This window comes from Phaseolus vulgaris, chromosome 5 (genome assembly GCF_000499845.2).
Source record: "Phaseolus vulgaris cultivar G19833 chromosome 5, P. vulgaris v2.0, whole genome shotgun sequence".
In the NCBI taxonomy this organism is placed as follows: domain Eukaryota; kingdom Viridiplantae; phylum Streptophyta; class Magnoliopsida; order Fabales; family Fabaceae; genus Phaseolus; species Phaseolus vulgaris.
The window spans coordinates 35,396,288-35,411,881 of NC_023755.2; the positions used below are offsets into that span (position 1 = coordinate 35,396,288).

At 30.3% G+C, this 15,594-nt stretch overlaps 2 protein-coding genes across 2 annotated transcripts; both read right to left on the reverse strand.

Annotated features, from left to right (window-relative positions):
• Positions 1 to 160: 160 nt before the first annotated feature.
• LOC137835591 (J domain-containing protein spf31) lies at positions 161 to 5,021 on the reverse strand. Its single transcript, XM_068644175.1, has 9 exons — positions 4,664 to 5,021; positions 3,689 to 3,779; positions 3,547 to 3,607; positions 2,334 to 2,411; positions 1,923 to 1,996; positions 1,554 to 1,667; positions 1,331 to 1,438; positions 554 to 592; positions 161 to 465 (listed from the first exon to the last, which is right to left on the reverse strand). Exons 1-9 carry the CDS (start codon positions 4,762 to 4,764, stop codon positions 379 to 381), a joined length of 753 nt encoding a protein of 250 aa, XP_068500276.1. The 5' UTR covers positions 4,765 to 5,021; the 3' UTR covers positions 161 to 378.
• A 3,652-nt stretch (positions 5,022 to 8,673) lies between these two features.
• On the reverse strand, positions 8,674 to 10,548 carry LOC137835592 (protein FAF-like, chloroplastic). Its single transcript, XM_068644176.1, has 2 exons — positions 10,415 to 10,548; positions 8,674 to 10,215 (listed from the first exon to the last, which is right to left on the reverse strand). The coding sequence occupies exon 2, from the start codon at positions 10,171 to 10,173 to the stop codon at positions 8,902 to 8,904; it is 1,272 nt and encodes a 423-aa protein (XP_068500277.1). The 5' UTR covers positions 10,174 to 10,215; positions 10,415 to 10,548; the 3' UTR covers positions 8,674 to 8,901.
• Positions 10,549 to 15,594: the final 5,046 nt, after the last annotated feature.

Sequence of the window (15,594 nt, forward strand, 5' to 3'; positions counted from 1 at the left end):
TTATTTATCCATTCATAGGATACAAAAAACAAAATCTTCAATTTTTCTCACTGTTTTTTCATCTTACTTTGTGCGCAAACGTTGATTTGTCATCGTATAAATGAAATTCTCCATAAACACGTCTAACGTAACATTACAATGCTTCAGTGCGGATGGCCAGTAGTCATAAGTTTGTTTTTTATATTTAATAATTCCTATGTGTCAGTATGGGGATGTAACGACGTCCTAGCATCCCACGAAAAAGGGACATTCATTCGCTGGAGGTGTACATTCCATTAACATAAATCGTATACAGGTAACAATCAAACTGATACAAAAGATAACCTGGTTTAATTGATAGCTGTCATCATCTTCTAACAAATGGAAGAACCCATACCCCTAACCTCTTTTTACAGGCCTTTGAACGTAGGATTTGTTGGGGTCCTCCGTCTTAAGCTTCGGAGGGCGAATTTCCCCTTTCTTATTCTGCATACATACAAAATGGTACATAATATTATTAATCTTAGTTCCAATACATGTCAGACAGAATAGTCAAGTATACGAGATATCTCACCTTCTTTCCACCCTTCATAAAATCTCTCCAGCTGGATACCTGATGATGAATTGCATTAATTTATAAGAAAAAAGTACGGCATGCCAAGAAAATTCAGCTTATTTTTTAAACAGACGATGAAAAAGCATGATAATATTTAAACAGCTTCAAGGCAAGTAAATGCAAGAATCAAAACAAGTCATGCCTATAAAATTCAGATTATCTTTTAAACAGCTTCAGATAAAAGACAGGTGTAGGCTTAAAGTGCAAGAATTAAAAACGGAACCCTTGTATCAGTTGAGAGGAGAGGCTGCTCATCAGTTGTGACTAAACTTAGTAATAAGAGGAATGATACATTGACAACCTGCTTCAGTATACAACCTCTATGATGATATAAAAACTCTATGATAATATAAAAAAGGGTATTGTCATATCATACAAAAGTTGAAATTTTAGACAAAGAAAAAGGGTTGTATGCTAGAACAAGGTTGTGAATGTATCATTTTTCTAGTAATAACTACTAGACCATTTAACTATTTTCTACTGTATCCCCAGCGATGGTGTTACTTATGTTAAAAAATTCTTTTCATTATTTTACCAGATATACTGGCACTTTAAAGATAAGCATAATACAGAAAACCAGAAGAATATGTTGAACGTGAACAAAATATTGCCAAATTCTGGAAATCTTTATAACTTCATTGTAGATATCAAAGAAACACATCAGAAAAAAAAATGCTTTAGCCAAAGGTTTGATGTATAAAATGAAGTTTAAAGATGAAGTCATAGAAAACTAACCCTCTTCTCTCGTGTTCCTTCCCATTCCTCCTCGTGTTCACGCTTTCTTTTCCACATTTCTTTTTGTTCCTCTTCATCCTTTTTCAATCTGCCTTCCTCCTCAGATATCTAAATAATATCGAATAACTTAAAAGGAATAAATTATCTCCAAATGATCCCGCTGACTTGTTACTAACATTTTCAAAGACACGTGAAAATTTGGAAAGGGTGGATTAGAGCATACCCTCATTTGCATTTTTCTTCTCCTCCATTCTTGTTCTGTTAATAGTTCACGAACTTTGACCTTGAGATCCTGCTTGAATTCCTCTGACTGTTCATATTGTTTATCATATTTTCCCTGAGAAAAAAATAAAATGAATTTCTTAAAAAGCAAGGGTATTGTCTCTTAACAAATAGTGATAGACTGAGTTTTCAATATCAAAGTCTAGTAATCGTAGCATTGAGTGTGTAATCGGATCACTAGGGAGGTACAGACAGACACCACCAATAAGCAACACACACACAAGGGGAGACTATTCTAATATTCTAGGTTGCAAATTCTGGTGTTAAAGATCTTAAAATTGCAAAAGAACCTTTATAAAATTATGCATACCTCTTCAACCAGAGACTTAATTTTTGAAGCTGTATCTTTCTTGAGCTGTTTCTTCCTCTTTGCTCTAAGTTCTTCTGCAGTTCATATCGATGATAAAATTAGTTCTTTTCTTTAATATGTACCTAGCTTTCCCATGAATAAGCATTTCTTCTAGGGGGGGCGCATAAAAAGAAACAAAAATAAGAAGATAAATGGGAAAAGAAAACACAACAAAAGAAAGCTTGATCCCAAGTCACAATTTTGGGGTTTGCAATGAGGGAAAAACACTACTTTTGGTAGAACGACAAAGATAGTAAACCAGGTATCACAATAATTCAGAACAGGCTACAAAGCTTAGCGGAAACAATAAGCACTTTTAAGACACATATTCAGAACTAGATTCCAAGCACAAAAGACAAATATAAAACTAACCTTTGGCTGAATTAACTTGGCTAAGAAGGTAATCTCTTTCATTTTGATCCAGTAATAACTGTTGAGCTTTTGCTAATGCTGCATCCATTCAAGTAAATACCACAGCAAATATTAAAAAATATAAACTTCTATTTTTCTGAACCCTATAGCTGAAAAACTACTACTTTAGATCATTATGTTAGAAATCACATTCAAAATACAGAATCAATTTGATCACACACAGAGTAAAAAAATAGGATCCAGCTTCAGACTCTCCAATATTGTAGTTGTAACCAGTAAGTAAAGGGGTAAATATCGAACCAAATAGCAGTTGAATGACACATAAAATACCAATGGTAATAGGTTAAGCTGAAGTAGATACAGAAGATAGTACAAAGTGGTAATTAATAACAGTATCTACTACAAAAAGGTAAGTACAAGAATACGTTGAAAGAACTGTTTATAAATTCACAGTAGTATGTCTCCTGAAGCTATATCAAAGTAACTGTGAGAAAAAGGATGCATTCATAGGGGCACACACTATTACTAATTTTGAACCCTATTTTCCATCATATATGCCGAGGAAAGAAGTAATCTCTCCCAATATGTCAAAGCTTTTAGTCAATAATTATTCTAAAAGTAACATGGCTCAGTACATTTATGCACTTATTTGTCTTCCGGAAGGAAATTACAAGTTTTGGACTCAAGCTATAGTCCCTAAGTAAATTATGTCTTTGATTGGAGAGGTATGTAGAACTTTACTAGTGTTTTACCATTCTCTGCTGTATGATCACAGCAATTGCTTTCAGGACTCTGGATAGTAAATAAAAAAGACATGTTTTAAACAATAAAGTAACAAAACATAGTTCTATTTGAAATGAATGGGGCCCAACTCAACCCCAAAAGCTAGTTCAAGAGCGAAAAATTGCTTAGTCTAATGCAAAGGTTACTTTGTCTATTTTCCTGGCTGATGTGGGACATCTTAGCTCAACTCCAAGACCACTGGACATCGAAATGTGGCTCAATATCTAGATTGAGTATGCCGCGATACCATAATAGATATAAACTAGGCCTAACCAAAGAAGCAAGTTCACGGGGTGAGGATTTTCTGTCTTATAAGGACTACAATGGCAACGTTCATAGAAAATATGGGACAATCAACAAGTTCAAATAAAGATAAACAAGTAAAATATTTAATTCTTCGGAGGCTATCATAAAGCATGTAGTCATGTACCTCCAAAAGCCTCCTTTGATTGTGGATGCTTACATTTGTCAGGGTGAACCATCAATGATAACTACACAAGATTGGCAAAAATATGTTAAGAGATAAGCCAGCAGACGAGTTGAAGCAGCCCTCAGTACGAGGAAGACATTACCTTGCGGTACTGTTTTTTCACATCATCAATTGATGAATCAAATGATAGGTTTAGATACTCAAATGGATTCAGCTTAAAACAAGAGAGAATCCTGTGAAGAAAATCAAAACCCAGAGAATGTTGATTAGAAAGTAGAAACAATACCAAATTTATTGTTTTCAACATAAATATTTGGTAATAGCGATTACGAATCAAGACTATCTTTAAAATTGCAGATTGAAGAATATATTTGTTTAAAGTTCACAACTACACAAGCTTGCGCCCTTTCTTCAGCCATTGTTCATCATTAATGAATGAACCATCAATTACTAATTTCAGCTCCATCCTCAGGCCTCCTTGCAAGTTTGTTACATCTTCCGTCAAAGATAATACTCAATTTATTCCAGCCAGCGAAGAGCACAACACATACAATGCTAGCATTATGTACACTTCAAATAATTCTCTCAAGTTGTAATCAAAGGCCAATCATATACTCATGCGAATGAATTTGCTTCTTCCCGGCATAAATACATAACGGCAGACCAAACGTTGATACTAAAATTCGCCGGTATTACGAAAAATCTGACAAAAATATCGCATCTATGAAAAACTGAAATTCAAACACGAAAGCAAAATAAAATGCCAATCACATATCTCCATCCTCACGCGGACGCATATCATCAACGTTCCAACAAATCAACCGACAGAATTTTGTATCACGCAAAAAATCTCAGCTGGAAGCTTCGGCGGTCCAAATCAAAATAATTAAAAAAGCAAACACTTCAAAACCACAACATAAATTCTCCAACAGATACAATAATTAAACAGGAACAACTATCCAGAAACCCTAACCATGACCTAACCTAAACATGCAACATCAACGCACGCATACATTAAAAAAAATACACGAAATAAAGAGAGATTGCAGAAAAACAAATTCAGAAGCACACAACGAGACAGCGAAACATACGCAGACAGAGAAAGACGTAGAAGTACCTGAGGACTTCGTTGTCCCTCTCAACTTCGCTAACTTCGGCGAAGAAGTTTTTGAGAAGCAAATCGTCGCTGACGGTAGCCGCGTGGTTTTTGTCTCCCATTTCGCTTCGGTGGAATTCACTATTCAATTCAATTTTAGCTTTGAAAACGAGATTCGCCGATCGTAACTCTCAGAATCCTCTGGAACCTCTCTACTCACGAACCACAGTTTTTGACGCCGTATGTATGGCTTACAATTACATAATATTCTAGCGCAGTGTTTGTTTTATTTTCCCTTTATTCCTGAAAAAGGGCTTTTATTATCTCTAGTTCAACAATCAAACTACGCTTATTACTCTATATCCCTTCCGTCTCCTATATCACTAAAACGAAACGTCGTTTTAGAGCTGGTTCAAGTTAGTATCAAGTAATTATTATAAAAAAGAGATAAACATTAATATGCACTTTTAATATCTCTTATTAATATTTCATTTTTTTATTTTATTTCCGAAAAAGGAAACACTTTAATGGTTGGTGTAGTTGTTTCTTAAACAATCATATTACCCTCATTAAATATCTTTATATATAATTGACATTACCCATTTTATTTTATCAGTTATAAATTAGATGATACATATAACAGTTTTCTTTTATAAATGATAAACCAATCTTTAGAACCAACCTCTGGCACCACTCCCATTTTTTTATGAAGATCATATGGTTTCTGAATTGGTTGTGCAATCGAAAAACCAAAAATAAATTGCTGATTATGTAATTATTTTTTAAAAGGAAATGATCTTCAGATTGCAAAAATTATTTTTTTTCCAAATTATACCATTCGAAAGACATTTTTAACTTTCAAATTATCTAATTTGAAAACGATAAACATGAAAAAAAAAAATCTGAAAATGACAAACATGTTTAGAGAGTGTAAAAGAAATGTATGAAAGTCATGAAAGAAATACTCTTAAAGCAATGGTATATTGGCCCACTTCAATTGAATTTGGGCTTTTGAGTGTTTCTTAAGATTATTATATTTTTAAAATGGTTATGTGCCTTGAGGGCACATGCCAACTGGTATTAAATACCCATTTTATTTGCCAACTCATGACGATTTTTTTTTTCTGCACTTCCATGTTTTTCTTCAATAATACCATATTTTAAAAATATTTAAATTATTCTTTAATGTTTTTAATTAAACAATTGAAATTTGGAGACTTCCTAATTATAGAATTCGAAATTAAAATTTGTGATTTTTTTATATTTTGGATTGTGCAAAATATGCATTTTTGAATTGTACAATATGAAATGCATATAGATTGTACAATTTGAAATATATCTAGATTGCATAAGTATTGTATATTTCAAAATGAAAATTTTGTATTTTAGATTGTACAATCTGGATAAATATTTAAAAAAAAAATTATGTCGGACAACATCATTAGGTGTAGAAAGAAATCACCCTAACTCACAAATAGAAAGATACAAAATAATAAGTATATATATATATATATTCACATTTTTCTTCTTTCTTCCTCCTCATTATTTATTTTCCTTAAAAAAAAGAAACAAGAACAATTTTTAATTCCTCCCCCTCTTTAAAGCACTTATGTTTTGTTTGGATTAAGGGATAAATTTGAGGAAGAGGAAAATGACGAATTTGAGAAAAAAAAAACGAGGTTGTTTGAATTAAGAAAAAAAATTGAAAAGTAAGGAAAGAAAATTTTATGAGTGATATGATGAGTGTACTTGATGAATTGTTTTTTATTGATAAAATTATAATATTACAATTTTACCCTTATAATTAAAATTAATTTTGAAATGAAATATGACTATTTATTTGTGCATGAGTGTGATTAAAATATATTTTTTCTGGTCTATATGAACTATCTAACATTAACATTGTTGATACATGAAAAAGTTATTGAAAATATATTTTGATAAAATTAAATAAAAATTCTAACATAAATAACTATAAAAGATTTAAGCAAAATCCTATCAATTTTGACAGTAGATGTTGGTCTAATAATGAAATTCAATCATATTGTGATCTTACTTACTTCAAAATATTTGAAGATAACATGTAAATGTGTTCTTAGTTAAATATAAAAAATATAAAATATAAACACAATGTTTAAAACTGAAAATTAATTTGGACATTCCAAATAATCTAAAAACACTTTTATTATTGAACGATTATACATTCATAACTGAGTTATAAACTTTTTGGAGGTTTAAGACTTTTTCACTTATATCAAAGTAAGAGCATTTTAGTGTTTATTAGTCTTAACTGTTTGATTCATTCTTTGTGGATTAGTATGCAACATTTCTAAAAAGAAGTATAGATATTTTTGAAAAATTTCTTGATTGATTGAGCAGGTGGGTCAATTAATCGAGATATGTGATTAGTTATTAGATATAGATATTATGAAAGAATAAAAAAAATAAAACTTGCTCATATTTTTCTCATTTAATTGGACAAAAGTAATATATAGTTTTGTTATACTAAAAGTAAAGTTGAAGAAGCAAACTAGCAAAATATAATTTGCTTTACACATGTGTGACAATTATACTATTTTGTGTAATTTCGTGTTGGATACTACTAGTATAAAGCAAAGTTATGGGCATCAAAATCTTTGTTAAGAGAGCCTTCTCGAAACACTTATATATTAGTTTTTATTACCCAATGTACAGTATTTAGTTTTTGCACTACTATTGAGTAGTAGTTGTTTTTCTTTCGTCAGATCCATTTTGTTTTTACTGAAAAGGCTGAAAAAGAAAAAAAATAATGATAATGTGGGGGAAATGGGTGCTATGGACCAACATTATTGGTGAAGGGAATTGGGTGGGTGGGTTAAAAAAACAAAAAGTAATTACACTTTATTTTCCAATAATATATCCTGCCATTTTAAAACTAAACAAAAAAATAATTAATGCATTATTACCGATTTTAAAATCCCATTAGACATCTCATTAATCCTAAACAGCAATAAATATTACGGGTTATAAAATTTTCTCTTACGATCTTTTAACATAGGTATGTTGGTATTCGAGATCACTAAAGTAAAATGCAATTAAGAGTCTATCTAACAGACTTGTTCACAAATGTTTCTCATAAATAAAAATATTTTTTAATATATTCCTATGCTAATTCTTTATATAAATACACATGTATGCTTTTAATTATTACAAAAAATATTTTTTTTGTTAGTTTTAAACTCCTGACATTTTTCAATATTTTTTAAACACTATTACTTAATTAATAGAGTTAGTTTAAAACTAAAACTAAAATTAATTAATTAATTAATATAATCAAGCTAGCAAATAATATTTGAAATTAATATATATAGTTACGTAATTCAATTAAGTAATATATTTTTTTATTTAATAAAAACAAGACAAAACAATTATATTTTTTTTATATTGTGTTTCATTAAAAAATATGACTTGCTGAGATTTTTACAATTTATTTTTTCTATATATTACTTTTGAATGATGGTAAAATAATTTGTTTTATAATATATACTAAAAATCATTTCAAATATTTAAAAAGTAAAATCACACTCATGGCTAATTGAATTTGTGGTGGTATTGTTTTTCCACCCGCAAAAATAGAAGTTAAGATATAATTGAATTAAAAGTTGATGATGTGGTCATTGTTCTCTCCATAATTGTTTTTCACATTTAATCACATCATTAAAAGATGGTGGAAAGTTCAAGTGGTGATAATTAACTTTAGAGATGACACACATTAGAGAAATTGAGGAGAAAAAACTATAAAGATCAAGTTCAATATCACTTGCGATCTTTCATGTCTCTAATCAAGCACATAACAGCCACTATCTTTGATTAATCTCAGGAGTGGTGGAGAGGCAAAAATATCACAGGACAGATCACGTTGTTCCCAAAACATAAGACCACTTAGAAAGGGCACGACCAATTTTGAAACCCCATTGGTCTATATTTTGCAAAAGGATGGTCAAAGAAAAACTTTGGTTATGGAGTTGTTGATAGCATAGACAACACAGATATAATTCATGACACTGTCCAAGAAATTTTTTTTTTCTGATCTTACAATTACAAACAAAAGTATTAAAACTCTTTCACTATCTTTTTCTCACCCTCTCAATTTTGTATTATTTGACTACAGTTCCCTGAATGAGTGGAACCAGGTGGAGAGAGAATGCTACAGCAGTAAACAGTGATTGAGTTGAGTAACAAGTTTTGAATTAGCAATGAGACCAAATCAGGATCTCAGGTTATGTAGCAATGCAATAAGGTTCCCCGAACAGAAAAGACCTCCTAGAATCCTTGCAACTCTTGAAATTGTTGTGTTGTAAGGTAATCGTGGTAGGAGAAGGAATGGTTTTTGAGTTGGGCTTGGTTTTGCAATAGTATTCATAAGAACTGAAAGCACCCGAAGATGAGGGAACTATCCGAGCCCTTGGCCTTGGTGGCAGAGGACTATGTTGTGCCACATCAACATCCTTAAAATTGACCACATTGTTGAACTTCTCCGACCATTTTGGACTTCTGTTAGAATCGCCTACTCCACTTGGTTTGTTCATCATTAATGCTAAGCCAAACCCACTAGACAACAACATGGGTGCATGCTCTTGCTCCTTCACACAACACTCAAATTCCTCTGCCTCATCATCACCTTCCTCGAACTCCTCTTCTTCTTCTTCTGCTTCTTCTTCGGAGATTTCAGCAAAACTGAGGACAAGGCGACCATTTTCTCGTTGAGCAGAAAATTGGTTCAGAGAAGGAACAGACACAGCTTCTATGAACAACCTTCCGTTGTCACGGTGGGATCGCATGTGAAGTGAAGGGAGTGGCGGAGGAAAAGAACGAGGAGAAGATTTTTTCACTGCATGGTTTTGTTCTTGCACTTGAAAATCTTCCTCGTGTGAAAGCTCCACTTTCTCTCTCTCTTCCTCTTCTTTTTCTTCCTTCTCTTCCTCTGAATCCTCTGTCTCAGACGGTGAATAAGAAGAGAACCCATCTGAACCAGTTTCGGATCCTAGACTCTCCGTGCATATCTGGAGACTCTTTTCACTCAGACAGCTCTTTGACCTTCTCACAAGTGGATGAACATAAGGAAGGGTTGTTAATTTGGAGCTTTCTTCGTTTCCTTTCTTCGACAAAATTGAACTCCATACGTCAAACTCTCCCAGTTTGTCCACATTCTCCTCCTTCTTTTGAACTGTCTTCCAAATCTGGCACCGGTTTTGTTTCATTTCTTCGCTGTTGTCATCTTCTGACGAAGACGATGAGTCAGCGGCAGTGGCTTCTGTAAGCGAGCGAGAGATTTCTTCCGAGGAAGCGATCTTTTTCTTGGGAGAAAACCCATTTTGAGAAAGCCATTTCTTGGAAGACATGTCTGCGGATAGAGTGCGTCGAAGAGAAGTTGCAGAATCGTTGTTAGATCCCAAAATGGTGACAATGCCCTGCTTCTGCATCAGAAGAGTCTCTTCGTCTATTCTCCGAGACTTAGGTAATTGGATTTTCTTGTTCGTACAAGTTGACATCTTTAGTACCAAACACAAACAGAAGCACAAACACTTACTTATCTGCATGAAAGGCAAGAAAAACCAATAAGAAAATGCCAAACAAAATGTATATAGCCTGAGAATCAGGTAAACTAAACTAGTGATGATACCAGAATTTGAAGTTACATATTAGGTACATACGCATGCAAATTTAAAGAAAAAAAAAACAAATGGGAAGCTTAAAACACTAAAAAAAACAATTTCTTGGATGAATAGTTACCTTAAGCAACAGAACAGCATTCAACAGAGGTCTACTTTGAGATGAGTGGGGGTGAGAGTTGTGAAGAAGGTGGAAAGGGTGAGGGTTGTGACGCTTGAGATGATGTTAGAGGAATGGTGGTGGTTGATGGTAGTGAAAGAAGGGGAAATGGGGGGTATTTGTAGGTGCCAAAAAGCTTCTTCAACTGATACCCTACGCCACCATGAAAAGATCCCTTTATTGCTTTCCTTTTTTTATTCTTTTATATATTTTCATTATTTCCCATTTCATAAAAAGGCTTCATGCAATCAAACTCTTATTGGTTCATAATTTTGCTGTTTAGCCATAAAAGAATGTACTGACTGTTACACCACTGAGACATGAACTAAAATGAAAAGGGTATCAATGATTAATTTAAACATTCAAACTTAGTTAGAATTAGAATCATTACTTGGGTCTTATCAAACCTTCAAAATGTTTATCTCTTATTTATATGTATATGTACTATTCAATCTATATCAATACTTGATTTATACTTATACTACTAACGACTGTAACTCAAATACACAAGTTATAAATTATCATTCCTATTTAATACTTCTTCTTCAAGATCTTTTACCTAAACTTATAAAAATATGGTTTAAATATATATATATATATATATATATATATATATTTTAAATGTTCCTAATTTAAAATTTTCATGCAAAATTGATTTTCTAAATTAAAATTTTAAATCTACGAGATATTTATAGTAATTTTTTTTATGTTAACATATCATGCTGACGTAAATGTAATAATGTTATAATATATTATCATTTAAAATAAAAACGATAAGAACTCATTTATACTTCTTTTAAGACAAGTATTCAGGGGACTCTAAAGACTAATTAGGGATAAAAACAAATTTTAATTTTAAGTTACAATAACAGAAAACATATTTAATCCTAAAATTATTTAATTTTTTAAAATAATTTTCTGTGTATAATAAAAATAGAAAAATATATATTTAAAAATGTTATCTTAAAATTAAAAAAAAAACAAAGGGAATAAATTTGCCTTTAGAAAGCTATTATGTGAGAAAAAAAATAGTGATTAGATTGAAACATGAATCAGTAGTAATTGAAATTTAATTTTTAGTTTTTGAAAATATAAAAAAAAATCAAATTAAAAAAAATATCATTTATTTAGTGTTGGTCAAACTTTATGGATAAATTAATTTTTGCGTTCAACGTAAAAAAGAAGAAGTTTATAAGACATTATTTATTGTAGGAATTAATAACATGTATGCAGTGTAATATTACACTTAATAAAAAACAATCATGAGATAAATCCTCATATTATCTAATCATGTATCACTACACAATATAATATTCATGTCATACTTTCTGGCATAACAAATTGGTCATATCAAGAATTCAACTTCTACAAATTGATCAATAACAATTAGTTAAATATGGCTAATTGACAGTAACTACTAGATACTGTGATTAATTTAGTGGTATGAACTCTAATCAGTGTGAAATCTTTAACAGGAATAATATAAGCGGGGTACAGCTAAAAAATACTTGTAGAACAGTCAATACATTCTATTGGATTATATGGAATTTGCTTAGCCAACCCCCAACATTTTCTTCTTTTTACTCGGTGTACTGGGTTGGCCGGATTGCTGGATTATTCACATACTTTCGATACATTTAAATTCAAACAATATTCTAAAATATTATTTAGTTAATAATAAGTTAGTTTATTTATAAAGCGTGATTAACGCATAATTGGAATTTTTTTGAACCCTATGAATAGACCATGATAACAAAGATTCAATCAAAATGTATAAATAGAAAAGACAAACAAACACACCTGCAAATTCTACTCGAACTGACTTGAACGTCGAAATATCTTTACATATTCATCCTTCGTCATTTGGTGAAAGCAGAAGAACTAAAAGGCTAAAAGACCTTAAACTTGGAGGTTGAGAGAACCATAAGCTGAAGAAAAAGAAATCATTATAGAAAGAATTTAGTATACTCGATATATATATTAAAAAATTTATTGAATATCAACTAATGGAATGATAAAAATAGTTATTCATTATATTGATTAAGTTAAATATATTTTATAAACTAAAAATTATTGATATATAAAATAGTTTTTATTATTAATAAAAATTCATAATAAAATTAAATATAATATTTTCAGTAACTAGTAATTGTAAACAAATATTTGTTACTTTAAGAGATTACTTTTCAGTAACAAATTAGAATATAATATTTATTATGTCCCAACAAATTTGCATGAAATATTATAATTGTTAACAAATATAATATTTTCAGTAACTAGAATCCTAGAGAAACAAGTTTTTTAGTTTTTCATTAGTTACTTTAAGACTAATTTTTGGTCCATAAAAATAATAAAATTAAAAACTATTTTTTAGCTTTTAATTATCATATTATTAGAGATTTAAATTTTTATATATTTGGTCTTTAAATTGGTTTCAATAAATTTGGTTTCAATAAATTTGGTTGTTAAATTAGTTTCTATATAATTAGTTACTAAATTAGTTTTTATTCTGATATCAAGTCCATTTAGATGACATCGATAGGGTTAATCACCGTATCCGAGATATTTTTCAGAAGTTCAAAACTCTGTCAAGATTTTGTCCTTAAAACGCATTAGAGGATTAATTTAAATTTCCCTTTGTTGTACTGGAACAAACTGTTGGGGATTAAGGAAACTAGGATTCGTCTTGGAATCACTCTTCCATTTCCAAGGATAGAGCTCCAAGCTTCAAAGTGGACAATTCATTTAATACGATGATTGATTTTATCGATACTATCTCATCGAACTTAAGATCAGAACAATTTAAATATAATTGGTAATGATATATATTACTAACATTATTATTCATTTTAATTGCAACATAAACACTAACTTGAACCAATTGTCTTTTGAGATGTAGCACCCCTTAAAAATAAAAACATGTTGAAATGAACTTAGAAACCCTGAGACATTAAAAAAAATAGAAAAAAAAATCAATCCTCAACTTCTAAGAACAAAATAAATAGTTCATGGTAGTTAAAATGCTCATGCAAATTTCTTTTTCTTACACATTTATAGAATTTATGATGTGATAAAAGAAAAAAAAAATAGAAGAAAAGAAGAAGAGGTGTCTAATAAATATATGTATTTGTATGTGACATGCAATGTCGTTTTCATTCATTATGTTATTCAACAAAGTATGGTTGATGACCTAGTGGTTTAATATCATAAACTTACTTTATTAGGAAGGTAAAAAGCTATTCCATCATATATAAGAACAAGAACATGCCATGATTGGAAATGATAATTGTATTTATATATGTTGGGACATAATAAAATGTTCATATTGTATGGTTTAGGTCGAGTCTGATAGTATTTATGGTTGAATCATTTTTATCATATTAGGAACTGATCCAGACAGGGTAAAAATTTGAGTTTTGAGGAGCTTTTACGTCAGAGGTTGAGGGATTGTATGGTCATGGATAGAGTCTGGTAGAATTTATGGCCGAATCATTTTCGATCATAGTATTTACGAATGATGGGACCCAAATCATTAATTGACAGATACGCGGATTAAAATTATTATAACTTAATACGACTAGGAAACGAAAAGGAACGACCTGACATAAAAAACAACAGAAAGCAATTATCAAGAGACAACATTTCTTAAGATTAGAAATCACTCTTTGTGTTTTAACTGTATACTCTAGAAAAGAGAAATCTCTCTTGACTAGAACAATAAAGAAAAACATCTCTCTTAACTAGAATAATAAGAAAGAAAAAAGTAACCGTTAAATTGGATTCAGGTTTGTGTGTATACAAAATGGTATAAGAATTATAACATTTTTTTTATTATTTAGCTTGTCTTCTTATTTTTGTGTGACTGCAGGAAATCCACATCTCATTGGTAGCATACGAATTAGGAAAGACAAAGTGACATTTATGGGGGTGAAAATGGCTTAAGAAGGAAGCAAAGGAATCAACTTTGGGAGAGAGCAATATGATTGGGCGGCTAGAAACCCACAATCCCACTGTCTCAGAGAGAATCTCACACTTATATCAATATTAATTTTAAACTCACATATTTTAATCACAAGGAATAATGTATGTGGAAACGAATGAACGCGCGTCATGTCTTGCTTTTTTCGACCTCCTTTTCGTTACAATACTTCCTTCATTTGTCTTTCACTCCCTTTAAATTGGAATTTTTGGCAAATAGGTCAATTTTTATTTTCTTTTTATCAAAATAAGTATATTTTTATCTATGTGTTAGAAATGTCACATCAATATAAATTATGATTTTTATAATATATAAATAAAAATAAATATTATTTTATAAGTATATTTTATAAAATTAAGTTAAATTTAAAATTTAAATTTTAATAATATAAAAAAATTGTTTCAATATAACATAATTTTTAATGTAATCAGTTTAAATTGAAGTAGTCACATTAATCTATCAAAAATTATGTCACCTTAATACGATTTTTTCATAATAAAATTATATCTTATTAATATAAATTTTCCATGTCAATAATTTTTAGAAAAACAACTTCAGTTTAATAAAAGAAAATTGCCCCACTTTTCTTAGAAAAACCCTTTTAAATTCCTTCTCCTTCCTCGTGGAAACTCATCTGTCTAATACTCTAATATACGTATAACAATGGCAATTACATGCACAAATTAATAATACACACAAAAAGGTGCTGACGTTGATCAAGGTTTCAGACTTGGGGAATAGAATAATACACTATAAAATGCCAGCTGATAAAAAAAAAAAAAAAACTATAAAATGCCAAATAACGTAAAAAAATGAGGAATAACTTCTACTATTATTTGCAGGGGCCGAGCTAAGAGAATTTTTAAAGGACCAGCCTAAAACAATATGACTACAATAAATCAATTTTCCCATGCATGATATTTATAAAAAAAATAATATATTTTTTATGAGCAGAAAAATATACAACTATATTAAATATTATAAAAGAAAAAGAAAATATTATCTTTAAAATTAAACATGCTAATCAACGTATTAAATCTAAAATAGAATTAAAATATTAAGAAAATCATATTATTTGTTGTACATGATATAGTAAATAAATTACAAAAAGTGGGATGATCATCAGCTTTTTGACCATCCCACTCCCTCACCCACCCCTAAT